Genomic DNA, 24,474 nt, shown 5'->3' on the forward strand with positions numbered 1-24,474 from the left:
ATTTTTCATTTAGTTAATTTATCGATTATGTGAAGATGGCAAATCAAATGTTTTTTTATTTGTTGTTGGTTTTTTTTGTTTGTTTGTTTCGTTGTTTGTCACGAAAACAAAATTCAGCAATGACTGACACCTGACATTTTGTGCACCATCAGGAAGTCACACCTGATTCTAATTTTTGTGATTGTTGCTTACGGCTCAGGTTATTTCAGGGAGACCATTCATGTGGGCAGTACTATAGAAACACATTCATGGTTGCAGTGTGGGTAGTTGTAAAATAAAAAGTTACGTGTGTGGCCTTGTGTAAAAGTGAAGAGAACAGCCACAGTTTAAGTAGAAACATGACCACTGATCAAGACTTTGGAAGTCCAGTAAATAGTTTATTATCACAAAGACCAGCCATTAAGATGAGAGCGCAGCTTCCATCAGAGTTGTATCCTCTGGAAAACAAGTGTGCACAGGACAATGGAGTCTTTAATGAGAGCAGTGACTCCTTGAACCAGCGTGAGAATTGCAGGTAATGACCATTTGTTTCTTGATCATATTCCTACTTTTTGAAGTAGGAATATGACATAATGTTTTGCCTTGTTTTAGTCCCAGCATAGATGTATCTGCAGCCATCAGGATGATGGCCTTGAAAAGCGCGTGGGATTTGGAGAGAATGCACTCCAAGCTCTTCTCATCACCTAGACTTAAGGAAGAAAACACTCTGTTTACATTAAATGATCAGGATAAAAGTGCAAAGGGGTAAGAAGTTACACATCTCTTTTATTTGGTTCATGGCTTGCTGACGACTAAATGTTGCCAATGTACTCAACCCAGGGCCACAGATCCAGTTAAGGAGGAAGGGCCGTCTGTATCATTCCAGTCAAAGTACATTCATATTTGTAAGTTTATCTTTCTCTCTGGGGCCTATTGTCAGTGAATGGTGTAAATTTTAGTCTGTGGCAAGTGTCTCATTTCTCCTTTATTCTTCTCTTGTTTTCTAGTCCCACTGTATCAGGAATACAGTTTGCGAGAAGTTAAATATGATCTGAACAGACTCAACAAGAGTCTTGTGTCCGAACTGATCACACCTGAGTATCTGAAGGGTCTGCAGTCGCCTCTTAGCCCCCATAGCCGTTCTGGGACACAATCTCCTAAGCAAAGCATTGCTGAAACAACTGTATCCCCCCTACCATCTCACCATATTAAGGTAAAGCCCTGTACCCTCTGGCAAGAACTGGAGGAGGTGAAGGCATCTGGCCTGCTCAGGAGCTTGACTAACAGACAGATTCGCCTTCAGGAGGTGAGGAACAACATGTAATTACTTTATGCTGAAAATGTCAAACCTAAAACACAACATTCTTTGTTACACTGCATTCTGCAATGTTTTTGTTTGCAACATTCATTCCTAATTTGGAGCCAGCTGGCATGAGAGGGGGTTATGCAGCTAAATCCCCCTTTCAGCATGTTGAGATGTAAGGATGGGGGAAGAATTAAAAACAGGAGTTGGACCACTGTGTGCTGCCAGAACCACTTCACTGCAACTTGGCATTAAATCCATAAGTCTCTGAAAGTCTCCTGGAGGGACAGAACCCAATTCTTAGAAAGGATATTCCCTCCTGTGGTGTTTTTATAATGGTGGTGATCACTGTAACACTACAGCTCAAAATCTCCCACAGTTGAGATCTGGTAACTGCCACAGCACTTTTTTCATACTGCTTTTCAGTGACCCTCATGGAATAGACCTAACAATTTTTCCAAGAACTGTGTAAAAATTTTCTTTCCCTCTCGCTTTTGTTCCTGTAGTGTATGTTTGAGCTGATTGGTTCTGAAGCATCTTACCTAAAAAGTCTTGGAGTTGCTGTCAATCATTTCTATGGATCAAAGGCACTGAAACAAACGCTGTCTCAGAGGGAACATCACATTTTATTTTCCAATATTTGTCGTGTGATGGCAGCCAGTGAAAAGTGAGGGCTTGACATACAGAGATGCTGCTTACATTTATAACTTTATGTCTGTGCTGAGCTCGTGTCCTGTCTGTTGTAGCTTTTTCATGGCTCTGGAAAAGCGACTGTCGGAACATGTGTTAATACCTCAGGTTGGAGACATTGTGCTCAAACACTGCCCAGAATTTCAAACGCTCTATGTGCCATATGTTACCAACATGATGTTCCAAGAGGCACTTCTCAACCAACTGCTGTAAGTCTATGTTCTGTACATGCTCTTGGTGCTGGCACTAGTTTACAATTACTTTTTACTCAGGTGTGTGTGTTTTGTTTTTCTTTTACCCCAAGGCAGCAGAACAGACACTTTCTGTATTCACTCAAAAAGCTTGAGAGTGACCCAGTGTGTCAGAGACAGAGCCTGAAGTCATTCCTTGTGCTGCCTTTCCAGAGAATTACCCGTGTTAAACTTCTACTAGAGGTAGCTATAAGGAGTTAAATCAGTTTTACTTGGAATATCATGTTTCAAAGGTCCACAAAGGGTTCTCTTTTTTTTTCTCTTTAGAGCATCCTGAAACTGACTGAACCAGATGCTGACTCCCTTTCAAATCTTGAAAAAGCAATACAGGCCATTTATGAGGTAATGTGGGTTCAGATGTGTAGGATCATGGTAAGGCAGAAGGGGAAAATTTTTGAGTAATCAATCAAGTGTCAGTTGCCACTTAAATATCTTGGAAAGCAAACCGTAAAAATTAAAAATAATACTGATAATTCAAATGTTTTATCAGAGGTTTAGATAACATCAAAGTAATGGAATACAAAAGCAGTACACAGGTAAAGTAATTAAAATGAGCCCCACCGTAACCAAATGCAACATGTGTAAATGATATTATAATCCAATCATATCCATTTTTCTGAGTTGGCCACTGTATTAGCACAGTATTTGTCCGGTTTTATCTTTACTTTAGTAAAGGAACTGTTTACCTGTTTTACTTTTACCAGATAGTGATGGACTGTGACAAAGGGGTCAGAAAAATGAAACAAACAGAAGAGCTGGTCTGCCTGAAAATGCTGCTGGATTTTGGCAAAGTTAAGGTGGTAACACTCCTTTTTTCTTTTTTTGTCCACACAGTATAAGAGACTTGTTTTTTTTTGTTACATAACGTCCAGATGGCAGTGAATTCTAACAGGCTGCATCTTCCTCGGCCCAGTCAGTACCTCTGGTTGTAAGCGGACGTTTCCTGGTGCACCAGGGCTCCATGAGACAGAGGACAGTGGAGAACACTTCAAACTCCAAAGTGTCCTTCATCAGCATTTACCTCCATCTCTTCAATGACCTTCTGATCATCTCCTTGAAAAAGTATCGGACATTCACTTATTACTGTAAAATGAGGGGATTTGTTGAAATGTGTTGACATTTCTAATAAATCTGTTATTTCAGCAGTCTAGCTGCACAATTTGAAACAGAATAACCCAGAATTTTATATTTTTACTTTAATAACAAAAGCGATGATCCAAAGTGAGTAAACTTTTTTTTTTTTCTCCCCACCCCAAAAAACAACTCTCTTGTTCAGGGACCAGCGATTCAGAGTCATGGATCACGCTGAATTCCCCACACATGTCCATGTAGAGACTTTAAAAACTGCAGTCCTGGGTCTGCCCCCAGACTCCTTCCTGCTACGTCTCTCTCAAAATCAAACAGGACTCAAAACAGCCATGATACTTGTTGCTCATACAAAGTAAGATGGCAGATTAAGTTTTTCTTTCTTTTTTTAACCACTAGTATACAATTCTGATTTCATTTCCTTTTAATTGCAGATCAGATAAAGAGACCTGGATAAAGATGCTGTCATGTAGACACTGATGGGAACGCTGCGTTTATTTAATTTCATTTTAACATGAACATTAATGCATGTATAGTTTCTCTCACTTTTAATTACTTTTATTAATTACGCTGCACCTAATGTTCTTGATATAGCATGCATGTACACATTCACTGAAGTTGTGGTGGTAGGCGTATAGCATTCAAGAGGGTATTTTATGGGGAATAGTTCTTTACTTATATTAAACAATTGCCTGTTTTTAAGCATTGTGCCCTATATTTTTATTAAATACAATATTTTCTTCAGGATTACATCACACTAAATCAACAACTGCATGAGCACTGTGCTTTCAGAAGAGTACACTAAATTCTCAACCACCAGTGGATGTGATGACCAAATAGGAGCCACATACTGGTTTATTTGAATTGATTAAACAATATGGGCTTCAAACAGTCCTTAAGGATTGACATTTTTTATAAATGCCATTTTATCACGTTAATAAGACTCATGTCTGGTTTTGTTTTATATGGATACATAACCAAGCTAATAAAACCTCCCCATGGTAAACTCTTTATACCAATTCTGAGGGACGTCCATCAATCCGGCAATCATTGGTTCAAGGCCGGCTCTCCCGTTCAAAGTATCCTTGAGCAACATACTGAACCCCAACTTAGTTGCCATCGGTATGTGTGCGAATAAGAAGCAGCGTAAAGCGCTTGCCATTACCACTTACTTTACCTGGAATCTACTTCAACTGTCACAAGGAAGTCAATTTTTATAGTCCATGTCTCCTACTGTGAATGTTGGCTGGTAGATCTAACTGTAATGCAGTCTTGATGCCACAGCTGCTCTGTTAAACAATTGAGAAGGGGGGCTACGTCATCCAGCCCGTCACTGACCTCCCCACCCACACGCAGCACCGGTAAGCTCCATGTCTCCTGGAACTCCTTTACATCTCTCTCTGGCACATCACAGTGCATGAAGAGATCAAATCTGAACAAAATGTTAAGTACACAAACCTTAGTGTTAATATAACTAAATATTTGGGAATATATATTTTCAGTTGATGTACATAGTGACAGCAGAGGTCAGTCACACATAATCTGGTGATCTCTGATGAATCAAACCTTGGCATTCATATGTCACCACATAGGACCAATGTGCAAAATTACTATAGCAGGGTGTGTTCTATTTCGGATACCAAAGTGGAGTGCATAGTGGCTTGGTGCAGAATATGTTAAGCTTTAGGTTATTCTATAGACTTTAAGCCTTTGACTCAGCTTAATAAAATCCACAAGAATGCAAAAGGATACTTGGTGCCAACCACCAGTTTCACAACTCGACCCGCAGCTGGAACAGTCCACTTAGCAATTTGGTTTGACAGATCATCAAAGGATGTCCTGTCAGTGAAGGAGAATAGGAAAAGGACGGCGTCCACCTGCTCCTTACATGACTGGGAGGCAGGAAACAGTGTGATTTAACAAATGGTGTGATGGCGTTAGGGTATAAATTTTTGTTTGTTCCACATTAATTTATAACTCAATATGTGCTGAATTCTTAAATACTTTATTTCATACATACTGGAAGCAAATGATCAAATCTGCGTAGGGCGTTCTCTCCACAGTCCCACAACTGCAAGCGGAAAAAAAGAACTCTCCCACTTTCTCTTATCTTCACTGGCCAATACACCACTGTTGTCTCAATACCTTCAATGACAGAAGACCTCTTAAAATGAAATTAAAGTGGTAATTGTAATTGACACATCAAAAAATAAAATATCTATGAGGAATAGAGCCACGCCAACAGGAAATTGGTCCTCATTAGTCACTAACCTGTGGTTTCATAGTGCATGTTGGGAATATTCCAGCCTGCAAGACGGGCAGCAAGAGCAGTTTTTCCAACCCCACTCTTGCCCGAAATGAAGATCTTATAATTAATTGTGTCCACAGCTGCATTTGGTGGCATCAATGGAGACTCCAGCAGGCCTGTAAAACAAGCATTAAAATTATGCAATGATTGTTATTAGATGCGCAAGTGTTTTCACGTGGCTAATTTCCACAATTTACCTCCTTTTACAATTTCCAATTACGTTTTTTTACTTTCGAGGAGATTCTTAACAGACATGAGAAAAGTCAGTCTTGTGCACAGATCCATCACTGGGTTGCTGTACCCCAGACTAGTTTATGAAAGGTTTGCACTTATAGGAAGAGAAAATGCACATTTTTATACTGTTTGTGACTGATTCCTAATGAGGAAGTGACATCTCAGATTAAGACAGAGGATAAATGTTTCCATTAAATAGGTAATATAAATGTTTTCTTTATCACTAGTGTCCAAACACATTAACAGACAATACATCAGGAGTTATGTAAAAGTACTGAACACACTGTAAAAATATTACAAGTAAAGGTGGTATACTAAAAGTGGTAAATATATTTAAGAATCAAAGCTTAAAATAGTAGCATATCTACTTAGATTAAAATTTAAAGTATTTTGCAAGAACAGATTGATTTTTCAACAACGTGAAATGTTTTGCTGGATCCATGGTTAGCGTACAGATTTAGCTAAAAATAGCCTATAATTTTAAAGATGCATAACCAGTAAGAAAAGAAACTGTTGTAAATCAGTAGTTCTATAATGTAATTATAAAGAGAAATAATTTCACCAATAGTTTGTTTTTAGCCAACACATTGTTTCAGCTGTATATAAATTTGGATAGTCGACATGTTACAGAGTTTTTACAGTTAAATGTAGCTAATAAAGACTGTGCATCAGTCGCCTATAAATGAAGTGAAAGTACAACAAAAACAAAATAAACTCAATTTTATATTAAAGTTGTTAGTCACTTCCACCTCAACGATACTGTTTGCATGAATGGCGTAGTGAAAATAACACTACAGCTTAATTCAACCAAAAAAAGATCCGTGTGCTACCGAAGTGTCTGCGTTTTTGCCTGTGGAGGATCTTGCTGAAGTATTCTTTGCTGTCTTTACATCGATGCCAGTCAGATACTACGATTGATCCGGGAGGAGGAATTTGTGTCATGTCGCTGGTTGACAGCTTGTTGAGCTAACTAAGAATTACACCGAGGTCAGGTTTGCAGCCACCTGAAAAAACGTCCGTAAACTAAAGTGCGCCTTGACAACCGCTGTCGTCACTTCCGTCAGTTTGCTGTGACGCATTCATGTTCACTAAAAGTCGTCAATTACAGCAACGTCTACTGTCGATTCCTATACATGTCGCTGTGGGCAGAGAAAGTTTGGGAAAATGTTTTTTTTTACGTCATATGGTCAGAAGAGGTGTTGAGAATACAGAAAAGAAAGCGAGACAACAACATGAACATGAAAGAAAAGAAAGCGAGACAACAGCATGAACATGAAAGAAAAGAAAGCGAGACAACTACATGAACATGAACATTTTTTTTATGTTTTGTCATATTCTCCTATTTGGCCTAGGTAGTAGTTTATCATAGAACATCGTTTTTATAGTACATCTATAGTGAGTTTCTGTCCAACTCACCCTAATTATTGGTTTTCATATTTCGGTTAGTACGTGAATGTTCACTCTTAGTTCCTGCACCACCGCTTGAGGTCGCTACACTCCACCCTTTCACAGGAGAGCGACTGGTTCAGTGCTGACTGGTGAGTTTACATATGAATAATATGTAGCAATAAAAGCAAGAGTGAAAAGACTTTTATTTAAAGTGTCGATAAGGTGCAGAAAACAAATGCTAAAATATACTCAGAGCTGTGAAGTTTAGCAACCCACTGCTCTTTAAGGATGTGGTCAGAGATAGGGGGTCCACATCTGATGGTAGTCTGCATCCATGAGAAAATGTGTTGGTGACAGAGCCATCTTCTCCTACCTGATGGCAAAAAAAACCAACAAAAAGCATCAAAATTTAAAGACGGCATAAATCAAACCAACAAACACTAGTCTCACTTACATATTACAGTCATCTGTCATCATCACTGCAACAGAAAAATTTTTTAAAATGTCCCTAAGGTATTTTTACTACATTTAGTCTAAAGTTAAAGGTAACTATAGAGATTTACAAAGGCCATGGCTCACCTTCTCATCATGGACCTTTATCAGCTTGTGCGAGGATGCACTTAAATCTATTTTTTTTTTAAAGAAAAAAGCCAGCTAATAACTTACTTTCTGCTCTTTCTCGCACATCTCGTGAAATGTGAACACTTTTCTCATAGGACTTTGCTTTGATGATTTCTCCTTGATCTAGATTTTTGCTTGCCTTGTACCTCACTTGTAAGTCGCTTTAGATAAAAGCGTCTGCTAAATGACTAAATGTAAATGTAATGTAAACGTAATGTGACGATAACATCCTCTGGAGAAAATTCACACCAGCTGAACTGAAGGATGTCACCAATGAGTCCAAAAAAATTTTTGTGTTAGTGTGAGAACGAATGTGAAGATGTTTCTGTGTGATGGAATATGTTATATTTATCAGGTGCAATAGAGAAGGAACTTTAACCCTCAAATTTGGGAGAAGAAATGCGACAATATTACAAAATTATGTAGCTTTAATATAAGTTGATCATGTCATGGTGGTTTTTGGAATCTGTTTTTTGACAGAAACCCATAGGTAAAACAGCTTGGCTGAGTGGCAGTGGTATGGTGAAGCACAGTTGTGTGTGAGTGTGAAATTCTGCTCCACCTCGGAAAAGTTAAAGAGGTTTTTCAGCACCATCTGGAAGGCAGACGACATCAAAATATCTTGTGTGTCCCTTTAGTGCTCATTATAAATAAGACAGATCGATTAAAGTGGTGGTCCAATTACTTTTGTTCGTTTTTAGCAAAGGCTGGCTTCCAAATAAAGTTCCTTTTTGATGTGCAGGAGAAGATTTAGGAGCTTTGCTTAGTTTTCATTACAGTCTCTACCATTTCAGAGACAAAAGCTTGTAAATCTTTCAAAGGAGTTATAGGTGTTCTCCAATTGTCCCATTCTTGCAAGGTCACTTAGTTTTTGAAGACAGCCTGCAGATGTACATGTGTATCATGTTCCTTTCATTTAACTGTACTCCAACCAATATTTACTGACTTGGACATGTTGTTGTATCCATTCCCCTGAGTTGATTGGACTGTTGTTTTGTCTTTATGGTGCAGATTTTGGGCAAGATTCTGATTCAACCCTTTAAACACATCAAATGCACTCGGGCGATTTCCATTTTATCAGCTGTGTAACATTTAACACCAACTGGCTCCAACAGTGATGACTTCGGTAGATTAGTTGAAAGTGGATGAATTCTTATGCTGTCGCTTATTTTGATATTTAAGTTTGATATTTTTTATTAGTTTTGATTGCTTTATAGAGATCTGTTTTCACTCTGACATGAAAAAGTCATGTTGTGAACTTTTGTCACACAAGGAAGATGAGGTATTTAACACTAATTATACAATGGTCCACATCATAGAAGCACTAAAGATTAACAGTGGGGTATTGCTAGTCAGTGGGGTTCATCTAACCAAAGAGTTCAACTACTAACAGAATGACAATGAATTCACAGAGCCATCATTCTTAACACACTGGTTGACAGCTGCATAAGTAAACCAGTCAGGAAACATTGACTTTATTTAAACAGAAAAATACAATACCTGGCAAACGTGCCAGCTCATATAACAAATTACATAAATAGAAAATAAAATAAATATTAAATAAAAAAAATGGACAGTTGCATTAAGACATTATGTAAACAAATGAAAATAAAACGCATAATGTGATACTACAAAACATAAGAATGTGTGATTCTTTGCCCTGAGTAGAATATTTATTCCAATCTTCAAATAATATTTCACTGATCATGAAAAGGGAAGCCAAACAAACTGAAGGATCAAAAAAGTCAGGCAGGATATGAGTGACTAAAAGCAAAAGCCCTTAATTATAAAGAGCCTTGAATATTTCAGTCATTCTGTAAATACAAAGTCAAGAGCACATTGTCTCATAGCTTGCGGTTAAAACTATTTCATTTAGTAAAAATTAGACATATAAAACATTATTACATAAAGATAAATTATTTCTCTTCTCTTATAAAGTACATAAGTGTTTTCTCTCAATCGCAGTCCTTTCTGAGTGGTGTGGAGGGTCCTCTTCAGTCGTGCAACACCGTGCCGAGGAAATAAAAATTAGCAGCGGATCTCAGTCTTACCCTCCCCATGCTTACTTCAGTCCTTCTCATCCATGAGTGAAAAGACACGATCAGTCATTGCACTTTGATTTGGAGGAATGCTTACAGTTGATCATACTGCGAAAACGCTGAGGGAGCTCGTCTCGTCTTTCAGGCCCAGGATACTGTAGGCTAGCCTCTTCATGTGACCGGGCAACCGCACTCCAATATTCCTGATGTCTCTGAAGGGGAAAGATAAGTGATACAATTTAGAGTGTGCTAAAAACAACATGGACTCTGTTTTGCATAAATAGCAGTGCTCACCAAGGATATTTGTACACCTGGAAAAGATTGTGAAGAAGTTTATATATTGAGTGTCTGCATACATAGTAAAAATAGGTTGCTAAATGAAACAAATAAATTATTGAGACTGTGAAAATAGTGTCATTCACTTTAAAATCAGTTCAAATAATCATATTTGTAACATGTTGGGTGGACTAGGGGGTATTTGAGTTGATCCGAACATGTGGGTGAAGTACAATGAATACGTTATAACTAGGGAATGTACACTGAACAAGTTTGGGAACCACTGTTATAGAAGTTATGGCAGTAGAGAATGAGAAGAATGACACGAGCAGAAGCACAGTGCAGAATTCCTGCATCACATGCTTGACAACAAATGTTGCAACAGAATATGGCTTTATGCCACATCAGTGCAGCATTGCAGAGCTGCACATGTGCCATTTGTGTACTTACTCATGCCTCAAGACGAGCACCTGCTCCATGGTCATGATCCCTGCACGAGCGAAGCTATCGCTGTACTGACTCATTTTGATGGACTCCAACCACTCGGGCACCGACCTGAACATGATGCCATCACCGCCACTGGTGCTGGGCAGACGGATAGACACGCTACAAGAAATAACACATAAGAAGATCATCTTGTACTGCTACTTTACATCCACTGAGTTTATTTTACGACTGACCTGAAGATAACATCTTTTATTGTCCCGCTTAGGTAAAAAATGTGGTTCAGTAACTTCCGATGAAAAATGTTTGATTTTGCTCTAGTTAAGAAAAAGTAGGAGCACCTACTTTTTAATGGGCAATACAAATGTATAAATAAAAAAATATAGGTTTGTGGTACAATATGCCATTATTTGAAGTGTACAGTAGATGAGTATCTTTTACTTGAAAATAATAGTGAAGAAAGGTGAGGTTAAAGGTTTTTAATATTTTGTGACCTTTTTACTGCTTTATTAATGTTCTTACCGTGGGTCAAAGTCAGCTATTGCTTTTAAAGACTCTGGGCTTCGGAGCAGTTTGTCTAAAATGTTGACGATGTCTGCGAAGCGAGGACGTTTGGATCGGTCGTGCTGCCAACACTGGAGCATGAGCTGGTAGACAGCGGACGGGCAGTCCATCGGGGCAGGAAGTCTGAAGCCCTCATTGATAACCTTCATGACCTGAGGCAGATTGAAGGCAGTGCTTTAGATTTTTTTTATTTCTTCAACTTTATTGTATATTTATGGCTGTAGTGACCCAGAGTTTGAACAGGCAGCCTTGCAAAAAAAACTGTTGACATTAACAGCAAACTTAAAGGGGACTGGGGGAAAGTAAACCAGATATCAGGCAACTTACTACCACCACCCACCCAGCATAGGCTCTTAAGACTTGGAAAGCGGCTGTGACAGATAAAACATACCTCGAGGTTGCTCATGTCCCAGTAGGGTCGCTCTCCAAAGGCCATAACTTCCCACATGACAATGCCAAAGCTCCATACGTCGCTGGCTGAAGTGAATTTCCTGTATGCGATAGCCTCAGGAGCAGTCCAGCGGATGGGGATTTTACCTCCCTGACAGAAGCCAAACATTAACAAATCCAATTTAATGAGTGATGGTAGAGGAAACACAAGCGCTGAAGGACCATCCCTTTTCTCGTTTGGACTCTGGGAGCTAAAATACCATTAACCTTCTGACATTGGTTACTGCTTAAAAATACCGTATATCATTGCCTGTTGCTATGCTTCTAGGCTTTGAAATGTAGCAGTTACACTCACTCTGGTTGTATAGGTGCCTTCGGCATCGTCCTCGAGCACACGAGACAGGCCAAAATCAGACACTTTACACTCCAGGTTACTATTCACCAACACGTTTCTTGCTGCCAGGTCACGGTGAACATAGCTCATGTCTGAGAGGTATTTCATGCCAGCAGCTATTCCACGCAGCATTCCCGCCAGCTGATATGAAGGAATCTCTCCATCCCGGTCCTAAAAGTGACAAAAATGCCAATAGCCGAAAAATTATTTCATATTATGTACTTTATTTTTCGGAGAGGGTATTATAAACAACCCATGAGCCTCTGGTAATTAGACAATAGTATGTCCCTTCTCATTTGTTTAAAAATTTGTAAAACCAACAGTTTGTGGTTCATGTGTTATTTCTCACAAGATTTCGCAACCAGTCCCAACCAATAAATAGTCCGTTAATACACAGTGAAAAAACCACTTCAACAAATAAATATATATATAAAGGAATAAAAGAGAATATATTTAAGCCTCGAGCTACAATTTCCTGAGAAAAATATTTACCTTCAGATATGTGTCAAGAGCGCCGTTTTCCATGTATTCGGTCACTATCATGGCATGCTTGACTAAAAATAAAATAAAAATATTGATTACAAACATGCCTTAAATAGAAATCAGGTGTGAATGAACTTCTATCCAAAGTTACAACTTACATTTTGTAACAACTCCTTCCAGGCGGATGATATTCGGGTGTGAGAACTGTCCCATGATGCTTGCCTCGCTCAAGAAGTCCTGCCTCTGTTTCTCTGAGTAGCCCAGCTTCAGGGTCTTGATCGCTACAGCCACCTCCCCTCGCCCAGGAGCCTTCATGACACCCCGAAACACTTCTCCAAACTCCCCTGATGGGCAGGCAGACAACAGGAAGAAATGTCAGAAACTGTGCTCTGTGATCTCAATAAACATAGGTGTTTGGGGTTTTTTTGTCTTTTTGGCTTATCCCATGAGTTCAGGGTCGGTTTTTAGGCCGGATGCCCTTCCTGACACAACCCTCCCCAATTTCTACCGGGCTTGGACCAGCACTGCACAGCCGGGGATAGGAATGGGCTGTTAAGGGTTCAGTGTCTTGCCCAGAGACACAGACATATAGCCAGAACCGGGGATCGAACCACTGACCCTGTGGTCCGTGGACGAGTGCCTTTACCAACTACAGCCACCCCTTCATTAAGTATAGGGTTGAGTAATTAAAGATGCCCACCTACTCCGATGACTTTTTGTTTGCGAACAGCACTCGGGTCAATTTCTGTGACAAACTTTTGGATGGCAATGTTAGGGTCCTCATACATGTGTGGATCAATGTAGGTCTTCAGGGGCTTGAGTTGATCTATAAGGAGGAAACCAGAAAAGACCAGAACATTAGACAAAATAATAATTTAATAAACGGTTTGATCACTAAATAACACTGAACTGCTATTGAATACAGATCTTCTGTACTGTGTGGTTTCTAACCTGTTGAAAAGTATGGGTCCTCTGGTCCTCCTCTGCCACGAGAGCTCAGTCTCCTGGGAGGAAAACAAGACTAATCACTATAGGACTAAACAGAATACAGACTGGCTCTTCAGTAATTGCAGGTCAGTCTCAGCTGAAAAAGACCAAAGCTGTATTCAATAACAGCACTGACTATTACTCATAAACCCCCTTTGAGCTGTCATAGCAGAGTATACTTAATTTACTTGAGGTTGTGGAACATAATCACACAGTCTGCCAGTCTGGAGATAACATTTATCTGTGCGAGACAGGCATTGAACGTGGATATAGAGAGTGCTGCAACCCACCGTTTACGCAGCAGGAGGACGGCCACCACCACAAGCAGAATAACTGCGACTCCAGCCACAGCTCCCATTACCATAGGGGAGTTGTTCTGGATCTGAGACTCAGCTGCGCAAAATCACAGTAAAAGACACTCAAGTATGTGTAATACAAATGTAGTCAGAGCAATGTTTAGGAAACTATCTTCTGTAGATTGTAATGTTGAGAGTACCTAATGGTGAAGTATGAAACTCGTGCTCTGCACTGTAGCTGCCAGGGTTTCCTTCAGGACTCAGGGCCTGAACCCTAAACATATAACTTGTATCTGGGTTGAGGTCATTTATCTGAACTGAGTTTTTCTCCAAAACGAGGACTGTGTAGGTGGTCACATCTCGCTCTCCATCATCACCATCCTGCAAATGTACATTCAAAAGGAAAAAAAAATTCAAAGTGCGTGGATTGTAATAGTTTTTTGGGGGGGGATTTTGCCTTATGGCATTTTTAAATTTTTAGCTTCAACTTTGAATGAGGAGAAAAGAGCACTGTGTCTTACTTTTCTGCGGTACATAAGCTCATAGCGGTGATTGATGTGGGCTGGAGGTCTGCGAGACAGAGTCCAAGACAGAGACAGACTGGTGGGGCTGCGATCATCCAGATGGATCAACGTCACCTTGGGGGGATCTAACAGTCAGCGAGAGACAGAAAGCAGAATAATGGTTAGTGACTAATCATAGTCTTTGGAACGGACATTAGGAAATGAAAGCCTTAGGGATTTAGTAGGTCAGACTGAATTCCCCTTTGTGTAGAAGCTAAGTCCTTCTTGTTGTACGGTATTTTTACTGACAAATACTTTATCACAGGACAAAATGTCTTAACATTTAGGAAACACTTGAGCTTCTTTAACAGCTCAAAAATATACTGAACATGTTCACATATCTGAAAACCACTTAAGCATAATTTTAAGCTGAATATTTTATCATGATTGTGGGACATTAAAAGCAAGGGATGCTCATGCACTCTTTTATCTGTGACTCATGTTGAAGCAGCTCCACTCCTCTATAGTCCTAGTCACCTGTATAGTCCAGAGCAGTGGTGATGGTTGCAGTAGATGCCTCAGTGCCATACTGGGACACGCCGCTGTGAGCCTCCACAGTGAAAGTGTAGTTCAGATGAGAATCCAGGTCACTCACAATGACCGTGGTTTCCCGCAGATCAGTAGAACCTGGCTCAAAGCGCATTTTCTCACCACAAGGGTTGCACACGAGTCCATCACAGTGCTCACACACCACGCTGTAGGTAAGGTCGCTGCGGCCCCCGGTCACCAGCGGTGGGCTCCAGGACACCTGGAGCCTACCCTCTGCTGACAGTGTGGTGGAGGTCAGGTCACGGGGGGCACTTGGTGGAGCTGGGAAGAAGTGGATGACACAGAACAGTTAGTTTAGTCCTCCAAACTGACAGTAATGAATATAATACTTGTCTTTTTCAGGAACATGACAGTGAGTGGGGTTTTTACCAGAGCAAGCAGATGTTGGAGGATCTGAAGGGGAGCGGAAGAAACCTTCCTCACACTGACATTCACTGGCGCCAGCTGCAGAGGGTTTAGTCTTATCAGGACAAACCTGACATAACTCGGTTGATACAGATGGCTTGAAGTAGCCTGGTTTGCATGCTGTGTAAGCGAAAGAAGGCGTGTGTTAGTTTAAACATGTCATAAGAGTAACTGTGAAACAGACAAACACAGGAAGGAATGACTGATCAAAAAGCAAACAATGAAGCTGTTGCAGTTGTAAAACCACCCCTTTCAACCCAACAGGAAGCATTTGTTGTGTGTAACTTATGATCAGTCAGTCTTGTATCCGGAGGAATGAAAAGGGATTTCCCTGATGATCTGCCTCAACTTGCCTATTTTGCCTGAAGGCCTAATCTCAGGTCACACTGCCAGTGTCAACCGGATGACAGCAGAGCATTAAATCCATCAGGTGATCTGATCTGCCTTTCCTCTGAGAATTCTCAGTTCGTATTCTCTGGCAGATAATGTTTATGCTTTAGCCAAAGGAAATGGCACCTTGGACACTGGTGGAGTGTTGTGATGTGTATTTGAGCAGACAGATAAACAAGCTTTCAGGGCAAGGGAGGTTAATGAACATGCAGACTTGACAGAAACCAGGACACAAAACCTGCAAGTCAGTCTTATGCTGATGTTTCCTCCCTTGCTTCCTTCCTTTTGCTAACCCCACCCCCAACACCAGTCACAAATTACTGCATAGAGCAATGAATAGTTAGTGGAGAATCAGGAAAGGGGAAAAGCTGCTGGAGAAAATAGTGTGACTTGTGACTGGCATGTTTATGGAAACAGATGCACATAGTTTTGGGGGTGATTAAAACCTCAGAGCACAGGAAAAATAGACCTTATAAAAGATTTTCTCTCCTTCCATTTTGCTGTTTCACTAGAGGGCTGCCTTTCATGTGGCCCCTGTGCTGGCAGCCGAGAGAAGAGGTTGACTGAACCCTGAATTGAATATGCGTTACTTTACCGCCAAGACAGAAGGACCTTTGCACTCAGAGTATTGCCATGGTGCAGAAGGAACAGGTTGAGAGGGATAAAGATGAATAGATGGATGCATGGATGGGGGATGGGGGTGAAGGTCTGGAGCACCAACAGAAGTTCTCCCTGGGGAGTTACTTGGCAGCAATGGGGGTGTAGTTGAGGTCTTTTCGCATAAGAAAAGCAGGTCAGCCCATTTCATCTTGAGCTGGAGCAGCAGGACTTCTGTCACGTACCAAAGGAACTCCAACCCTATTCATCTATTGTCTGTGAGACTGGACAGAGTGGTGCCATAAATATGTTGTATCACTCATTATACAGCTCACAAATGGCAGCATGTGTGTTATGCAAACTTTGGCTCATAACAACTCTGATCTTTAGAAATGTTCAATACTCTTTAAAAAGTTTTAATTATTGTATATATTTCTTAATCTGACTTCCACTTATTCAACAAACATATTTATTTAATTGTGAGCAAAATTTGTGCTTCTAATTGTTCCACACCCTCTGTGAATGCAACACACATGTGAAAAGGACTTATGTTCCGCACCGATGCATCTGTTAATTGAATCTGTATTGTGTCGGCCCATTGTTCTAATGAGTGGGAACATAGATTAGGGAGCTCGTTGTGTGTGTTAACAACCGGATGAAAGACCAAAGGGAGGCAGAGCTAGCCATGTCATTGGCTACCAGCTGTCCTGTTGCTCTACTAATCCTCTTGACCAAATTACACTCCACACCTAACTAAGGACCCACGAAACTAACCACCCTCATGGGCCAACTGTCGACTCTCTCCCCACCCTCAGACTCCAACCAAGGACAACCTGCTTATTTGTGTCAGTCAGCATTTCCCCTCATCTCACTTTACTTTCTTTTCCCACAACAGTTGGGCTCTCCAGTGGAATTTGTTTGCTAGCCATGAGTCTCTAAAGATATCACTTTCTCTAGCAGCATAAAACATGGAATGGGGCACCGGGTATCTTACATTAGAGTGTTGGCTGGATGAAGCAGCAGCATTTTGCTTTTATTATGTAATGAAACGTGTTTCCTGCACCTTCATGATCAGGTCATCTTCCAGACTTTGGAATCACAGTTTTTCCAGCCAAATATTTCCTGTCTTTCTCTCAACAGCTTCCTCCCAACTTCCGTTTCAGGTGCTCAGCTTAGTGGTTATGAACCTTTAAAGTCTAAAAAAAAATTCCTTTACCTTTACTTCCACACTTATTCTGCCTTTATTGTGCAAATTGTAATGAAGCATTCATTCTTTTAAGCAGAGTTCTTTCCAACCAAGAGTTGTGCAGTTCTGGATCTAATAAGAAAATATATTATCATTGTTGATTAACTTGGCAGTTATTTTCCTGACAATTTGATTATCAATTTCTTTATACAATGTTGGAAAATAGTTGTAAAAGATGGCATGATCAAAAATCTTTATCTCTTTAGTCATATTCTTTCAGCTGGTGATCTGCCCATTTATAGGAACAGATTCCAATAAGAAACCAAACTTTGCCAGTCAAGGTGACTCGGACTATAAGGAGTCTTAAACCACTGCCTGACTCAGTCTGAAAGGCGTGTCATCCCCTTCCCTGTAATCTGTGGTTCCGGTAACCTTAGCAACTGACACAAAACAAATCCTTGTGAGAAGAAGACACACCACTCAGGTAGTCATCCTGACACATTTCACACAGCCCTTCCTTTAATCAATCACCACTGTAGATGACGTGAGAGCAAAAGAATTCCTTTCAGAAATCCCCACAGCATACTGTGCCCTTCCTCCCCTCCTTCCTCATCTCTCTGTAGCCTCTCTCCTCCCACGTTTCCTCCACAAAGTTCCACACACCACACCCCAGGATACCAGAAGACAGGACAGCTCTAGACAAACTGTATGAACAATGCAGCTATGTCCTTTGCAGCATACGTTTATATCATTTGAACTACTCTGTATTTGTGCACAGATCTTTTTCTACTTAATTTTGGATCAGTCAATTTAACGGACAAAAGCATAAACTGTCGACATTATGTTGCCAAATTCAGCACAATTTTTAAATTTGTGTCTGTATAATGTTTATTTGATGTGTAAAAAACTGCAAACAAATATCTGAAGGGTGAAGAAACTACCCTCATATACACTGAAGAGCTGTCCTCTTATTTTTTACTGCATACAAATTCATGTACAAATCTTTACACGATTTTTTTCAGTTTGTATACAAAAAATTTACTTCCCTACTTTTGTGATCAGCAGATTATACTACAGATTTTGAGATAATACTACAGATAATTTGTATTCAAAATCTGTAAGATTACAAAGAGAACGCAAGATGTTTTTATGAAGATATTCTGTATTTTCAAAATCAATTAAATCTAATAATTGGTATGCATACAGTCATCTTTGAGTGCACTGTAGTGAATTTTACAGTGTAACCACAGTGTCTCTACTGTACATTACCACTTCCTGTTCATAAAATCATGCCTCAGCCCAGCCCCATTCCTCAGTCCTGACAGAAAGACAGCGGAAAGAATATGCTATTGGCCAACAGGTAATGAAATGATGAGGCGCTTGTGGAAGACTGTTGAAATTTCCTCTGTGATTTTTGTCTGTATTATATGGAGCAATCTGCGGTTGCCTTACAATCTAAACAAAACAAACATGTTTAGACACACTCCCTTTTTTCTCTTTTCCCATTCCCAGTCCTGCTGTATATGACCTATTTCAAGACAGATATGGAGTGTTTTTGCAACTAAACAAATCGCACATAATTAACATTCCTATGCACTCTTGCCTCACACCTTGCCAAAGTAGTGGTTGGAGGTGTTTCATTTGCTACAACTCACACTGCAACACAAACATGTTCAGTTGAGTTGTATAGAATATTTCTGGCAGTGCTTACCTTGGCAGGAGTCCCCGGTTGTTTCATAGCCAGCAAGACACTGGCACTGGCCCACGGGAACCACCCATTCACCCTCAGCTGTACAGTAAATTCGTGGGGTGGACTGACTGATGGCATTCTCCACACAGGCTCCTTCCACCTCCCTCAGAGCATCTGCCACCGTCTCTGGGAAGGCTGCCAAGCTCTGCACTGTGGATGGGCACATCTTGTAGTAAACTCTGACTGACAGTAGTGCCACACAAGCACCCATGTCCTGAAAAGCCAGGTAGAAGCCTTTTCTGGACAGAGGCCCCACGTTCTTCGTTTCTGTGTTGACCTTCAGCACACGGCCCTGTGTGACTTCGTCAGGAGCAATGGTAGCTACTTTGCGAAACTGCCCTTTACGAAAGTTGGTTCCCACATCAGCATCAGCCTCTGAGATGAAGAGGTTGAAGGTTTCTTTGCAGGCAACTGAGGCACCATCAAAAGTGTTGCAGTCCCGCACAATAAAACTGAGATCCACAGACACACGTGTTGTGCCTGGGCGCCGCTGAATGAATGTGGTTCGTAACCAGTTGTCCTGTTCACTAGATTCAATATTACAAATACTGTAGGTGTAGAAAAGTGAGCCATTCACCACTGTCTGGACTATCTCCCACTGTGTGACAGAAAAAGAGGAGAAGGATCAGTTTAGGGGGCAAAAGTCAGTGTTTCCACATGACAATAATTATAGGAGAAAACACACATTTTTTAGAGAATTACAGGGTTCAGGAGCTTTGTTCTTGCCAAGAAGCAGTTTTATTGATGAGACACCTCTCCTTTCATGGTGTGTGAGAAGCTCATAAAGCGGGGAAGCGAGCTTGAGCTTTCTTTCCACACATTAAGAATATTGGTCTTGACATGTACTGCGCTCACGACGTGTGTGGCTTTCCAGTAACACACGATGGAGCAAGTGTGTGAGACAACATAAATCCAGCAAATACTGCCATGTAACATTTACAGCACTTAAAGGAGCTTTATATGCACAGTGTAAAGGCATGGTAGCAACATTTTGCAGCAATTAAGACTTTTTAGGACAGGGAAGTTGGAAAAGTAGAACGATTAAAAGCCTTCATTTACCATTAAATTGTAACAGCTCTTATTTTAGTATAGTACCAGTTACGTGTTACGTGGATTTAAATCAGTGCTTACATTTACTGTATTTATTGTTTGCTAGAAAAGTGAAAATAAGTGTAGTAAATGTCAAAATGAATCCTATAGTGTTTAGGAAAAGCACAGAACAATTCATAAAGTGCGACAGACAATTTCACTCTCTAATTTTTATAGTTTTGCATTTTACATCCTCTATGTTGGCCAAATTAAAAATGAACTTCAGTGATTACAATTTGTAATTACCATCAGCTTGCTCTTGTCGAATGAGGTGTTCACAAAGTAAAAGGCTCAAATGTTTGCTTAAGCCTGATCCACTTTTGCAATAAATCCTCTCTAGTACAAATTTAAGCACACTGGATCAGATCAAAGCTTTGTTTGATGGACATGGGGAAATCCTATCTGATAAAACAAGAATTCTTAGATCTTTGAGAACAGTCGCACAAGAAACATAGCGCACACAGTGAAAGTAGCTATGTGCTGTAGCTTTTTTTAGACGGAAAGCCACTGAACTATACATAGAGGGATGGTTCTCCACAGATGGACCAGCCTGTCGTTTTCTTTTACTTGGGTCTTCCTACTGTATAGATCAATGCAACTGTAAATGCAGAGATTCACAAATGAATCTTGAATTGTGTTTTATGGTCAGTGATGAAAGGAAAACAATGTATTCTGATTCTGTAAAATTGCACTTTGGTACTGTAAATTTAAATGTAGGCTGAACCTTGACATTTTAATGGCATTCATAAGCTCCTTGTGAAAAAACTAGCTGAGCTCTGCCAAACCTAATCCAACTGCCACTCATTCCATCTTTTCCAGAGAGCTTTTTTAAGTGGACTCGATGTGCAGAAAACCGACTCTGTCATGTTGGATTGTCGCTAAACAGAGATCAAATGTGCAGCATTTTCAGTGGTTGTTTTACACAGAGAAACAGTTTGCAGTCGTAAACCTGTAGTCTTAAAAATGCCTGTGAAGTATAAATACTCACTCCGTTCTCATTTGGGGACGTCAACCACCCCAGCTCTGATCCTGATGCTTTCATGTCCAGTAATACCTCTGCAATGTCAAACGGTAAAAAAGGTGATATAGTTATAACAAGCACACAAGTGGTAATGACACCTTATTAATTAAGGCTTTTCTTACACAATATAATACACTTTTAGCGATTAAATAAAGTCACTACAGGCATATATGTCTTAATAATATACATCTATAACATACAATGCGGTGTGTATTGATCAGGATAGAAATAATGAGAACAATGACTGAACTGTACAATGAAATGCTCTGCCTTGATCTCAGGGGGCAACAGATTTATGGGGGGCACATGCCATTCTGTGACAGTTTAACCAAGCATGTCGGTCTCAATCAGAACTTTATTCACCGTGTCCTCTGTGTCCAGCAGACTGAACTAATAATGTGTGAGAAAGGCGTGAGCACTCAAATGGCCATGACGAGGGTAATACATGAATTTTGGCCCAAGAGCGAAACAAAAAGTCGGACATGTTCAGACATCTGCAGGTGCCCTGTTCAGTCTCATGAGAAATGGATTTTAAAACAGAAATGTTGGGGGGAAACGACGGGAGCCTCTCAGTAATGCGAACTACCTTAGATTTTTAAGACAAAGTTTTAACTTCAAAATGACACATACAAAAGTAATGATCCCCACATGGCAATCTGCTTAGCTATAACTGAAAAAAAACCTAACCAGAACAAAAAATATTTTCAGGCTATGTGAGAAATTTGATCTTGACAAAGGAAAATATATAAGGCACAAGTTAAACTTGAAGCAGGCTATGAGATTCCTTCCTACTGACTCATGAGGTGCGGCGTTATAATTTTACGAGAGATGTCCAAAAATAAAGGAGCCTACTTACGTTCTTTAGACTGGAGGCTGAAAAATATTCGGCTAATAAATAAAATCAGGAACAAATTTATCTGAGGGAGCTCCATGTTTCCACGCCACTTTGTTTTATAAGTGGTGGTTTTATGTCCCAAAGTCTGCGCTCCTCAGTCTCTGCCTCCGACTCCAGTGTTCTCAACACTTCACGCCACCGGCGCGTGCCCGCAGCCCATTCACAAACAGGTGGCGTCATCACCCCGCCCTTCCAAATATGGTAATTAGGGGGCGAGCCAGAACGCCCCGCCCACACCTGTTTCTGTGAAAAGACGGCTCATAATTTGCTGCAGAACTTTGACTCAGTTACCTGCACGGATCGAAATCAGTGTCGCTTCGTCCGACTCCAGTGACACATGATTTTTTTGATTGCTAACAAAGTCAGGGCCGGAATTGTACTTATATTTAATTGCTTTCCTAAAAATAGCACAAAATCTTTTCATTGAGAAACTTCTCATCCCCATTGTATACAATATATAACTTATTTTTATTCGTTGTATCACGAGTAAGACAACGAATCAATGTAGACATGTATTAGATGTATTACATGTATTAGACATGTATTAGAATTATGTACCATTACTAATAGCATTTACTGTCTAAGCAGAGTTTTAACAGGTGTGGCTCATTAAAATCGGTATAATTTTGAATACTTTTCTGCACACATTTCTGCAAAGGAGCTTGTAACGTTCATATAAACATTATTATAACATTTCAAACGGTGCTATAATTGGATAAATAAAAATGTTGACTTGTGTGCTCTTGTTGTCTAGAATAGAATAGAATTTTCAGGAAATTACTTTCCTACTAGACATGTATTTTACATGTTTTTCATGTTTTTTCTAATGGACATAGCTACAAGGAGAGTATGGTGGAAATTATAATTCAACTTTGTTGCTAAATTCTGCAATTTAGGCAATTTAAGTAACACAGACAGATTCTTGTTCTAAAATGAAGTTGTTCTGATTCATTTAAGTAGTTGTTTGATTTTTGTGCAGAAATGTTATTAAAGATGGAGCACCAGGTTGTACCATAGACTGGAGTTTTAAGCTGTGTTTGGAAATACATATATTAAAAACAAACTATTGTCCAGTACAAATAGGTTTGGACTTCAGTAATATTTCAGAATGAAAGAGTATTTAAGTCTTAGTATTTAAATCTTTTCTGACCATCTCCTAACTAATTGCCTGGATCCTCCACATCTCATCCAGGACTTGTCTTTCCCACGACTGGTAAAGGAAGGGTCAAGTAGGGGGGAGGTCTGGTATGAATATATGACTACTAATGAGAGAACCTCACAATTTGAGTATGAATATGTGAACACAAAGAAGATCTGACAATGGCATCACCTAGCAACTCTTATCTGGAGGAATCTCAGAGTCAAGTCTTTTCTGTGAAGCAGCATGTACTTGGAAAGAAGAGCCTCTTATGCTGGGGGCCAAACACAGCTATCCTCACAAAGACCTCCCAAAAAATCCACCGAAGAGGGAGACATTGTCTTGTCAAACTTTACCATTCACAGAAATTAATCATACAACAGACAGAATGAAAGATGCTAGTTAAGTGTGAGTTAAATTCTGACTTTGTGACCTTCAAATCACTCCAATAGCTTGTAAACACAAAGTGTAGTTTAACTTGATTAAAATTCTGACAGGACATTTTCATCCTTCATTATTAAAACATGCACAGGGTTATATAATTTATAATTTATTTAACAAGATTAAATAAATCTTATAAGAAGATTTCTCTTTTGTTTTTTAAATGTTCACAGCTGAATTTCAGAAAGCATTTTCTCTTGCATGTTGAAGAGGTTACCTTTTTAACACAAATGGATTATCTTTCCATTTACTATTTGTGACCTTAGTTTGTTGTTCAAATATCCGATTTTGGAACTAAATACATTTACGTTTTGTGTGTCTTCACAAGTTTTTCCGTTTCACAAAGAGCTGACACATCCTGTAACATCCAGAAATCCATCACTTTCAAATTGCACTTTGTTTTAAGTGTGAACTGCCACTTGAAGGAAACTTCCATCTTAAGTGCTTGAGCAGCTCTTATTGGTTTTGATACATAGAGAGGTACACTTTGGTGTTATTTTCGAGTGTGTTAATGCTTAGACTGTGAGAAGTGGTTTCTGTTGTCATCCAGTTCTCGAAGGTGTCTAAGGTTAACACCCCCTCTGGCAGACAAGTATGCAAATGCTTTCATTACTATACAGGTTTCTTTTCTTTTGCTTTACAGAGCATGCGTCCTGCTGGAGAACGGACGGCAGCCTCACAGTGCTAAACCCTTGTGTTCAAAAACACCCCAATGC

General features: G+C 39.9%; 3 protein-coding genes across 4 annotated transcripts; 1 reads left to right on the top strand and 2 right to left on the bottom strand.

Moving 5' to 3' along the window:
- The first annotated feature begins 1 nt into the window (after position 1).
- si:ch73-15b2.5 (rho guanine nucleotide exchange factor 19) lies at positions 2-3,882 on the top strand. Its single transcript, XM_067503950.1, has 11 exons — positions 2-744; positions 820-884; positions 987-1,285; positions 1,789-1,949; positions 2,029-2,181; positions 2,277-2,406; positions 2,491-2,565; positions 2,928-3,020; positions 3,137-3,285; positions 3,500-3,664; positions 3,744-3,882. Exons 1-11 carry the CDS (start codon positions 623-625, stop codon positions 3,787-3,789), a joined length of 1,458 nt encoding a protein of 485 aa, XP_067360051.1. The 5' UTR covers positions 2-622; the 3' UTR covers positions 3,790-3,882.
- cplane2 (ciliogenesis and planar polarity effector 2) lies at positions 2,691-6,906 on the bottom strand. 2 transcript variants are annotated; one of them, XM_067503952.1, is made up of 5 exons: positions 6,682-6,906; positions 5,581-5,733; positions 5,330-5,454; positions 5,062-5,201; positions 2,691-4,741 (listed from the first exon to the last, which is right to left on the bottom strand). In XM_067503952.1, the coding sequence occupies exons 1-5, from the start codon at positions 6,791-6,793 to the stop codon at positions 4,540-4,542; spliced, it is 732 nt and encodes a 243-aa protein (XP_067360053.1). In that variant the 5' UTR covers positions 6,794-6,906; the 3' UTR covers positions 2,691-4,539. The 2 variants fall into 2 exon arrangements, with proteins under 2 accessions (XP_067360053.1, XP_067360054.1); XM_067503953.1 differs by lacking the exon at positions 6,682-6,906 and adding an exon at positions 5,815-6,634.
- A 2,414-nt stretch (positions 6,907-9,320) lies between these two features.
- epha2a (eph receptor A2 a) lies at positions 9,321-22,327 on the bottom strand. The gene is made up of 17 exons (XM_067505263.1): positions 22,141-22,327; positions 21,252-21,319; positions 19,136-19,772; positions 15,216-15,371; positions 14,775-15,107; positions 14,256-14,383; positions 13,935-14,115; positions 13,729-13,831; positions 13,403-13,455; positions 13,152-13,277; positions 12,610-12,795; positions 12,461-12,522; positions 11,930-12,139; positions 11,576-11,725; positions 11,143-11,336; positions 10,627-10,782; positions 9,321-10,112 (listed from the first exon to the last, which is right to left on the bottom strand). Exons 1-17 carry the CDS (start codon positions 22,214-22,216, stop codon positions 10,004-10,006), a joined length of 2,928 nt encoding a protein of 975 aa, XP_067361364.1. The 5' UTR covers positions 22,217-22,327; the 3' UTR covers positions 9,321-10,003.
- Positions 22,328-24,474: the final 2,147 nt, after the last annotated feature.

This window comes from Channa argus, chromosome 5 (assembly GCF_033026475.1).
Source record: "Channa argus isolate prfri chromosome 5, Channa argus male v1.0, whole genome shotgun sequence".
NCBI classification, from domain to species: Eukaryota; Metazoa; Chordata; class Actinopteri; order Anabantiformes; family Channidae; genus Channa; species Channa argus.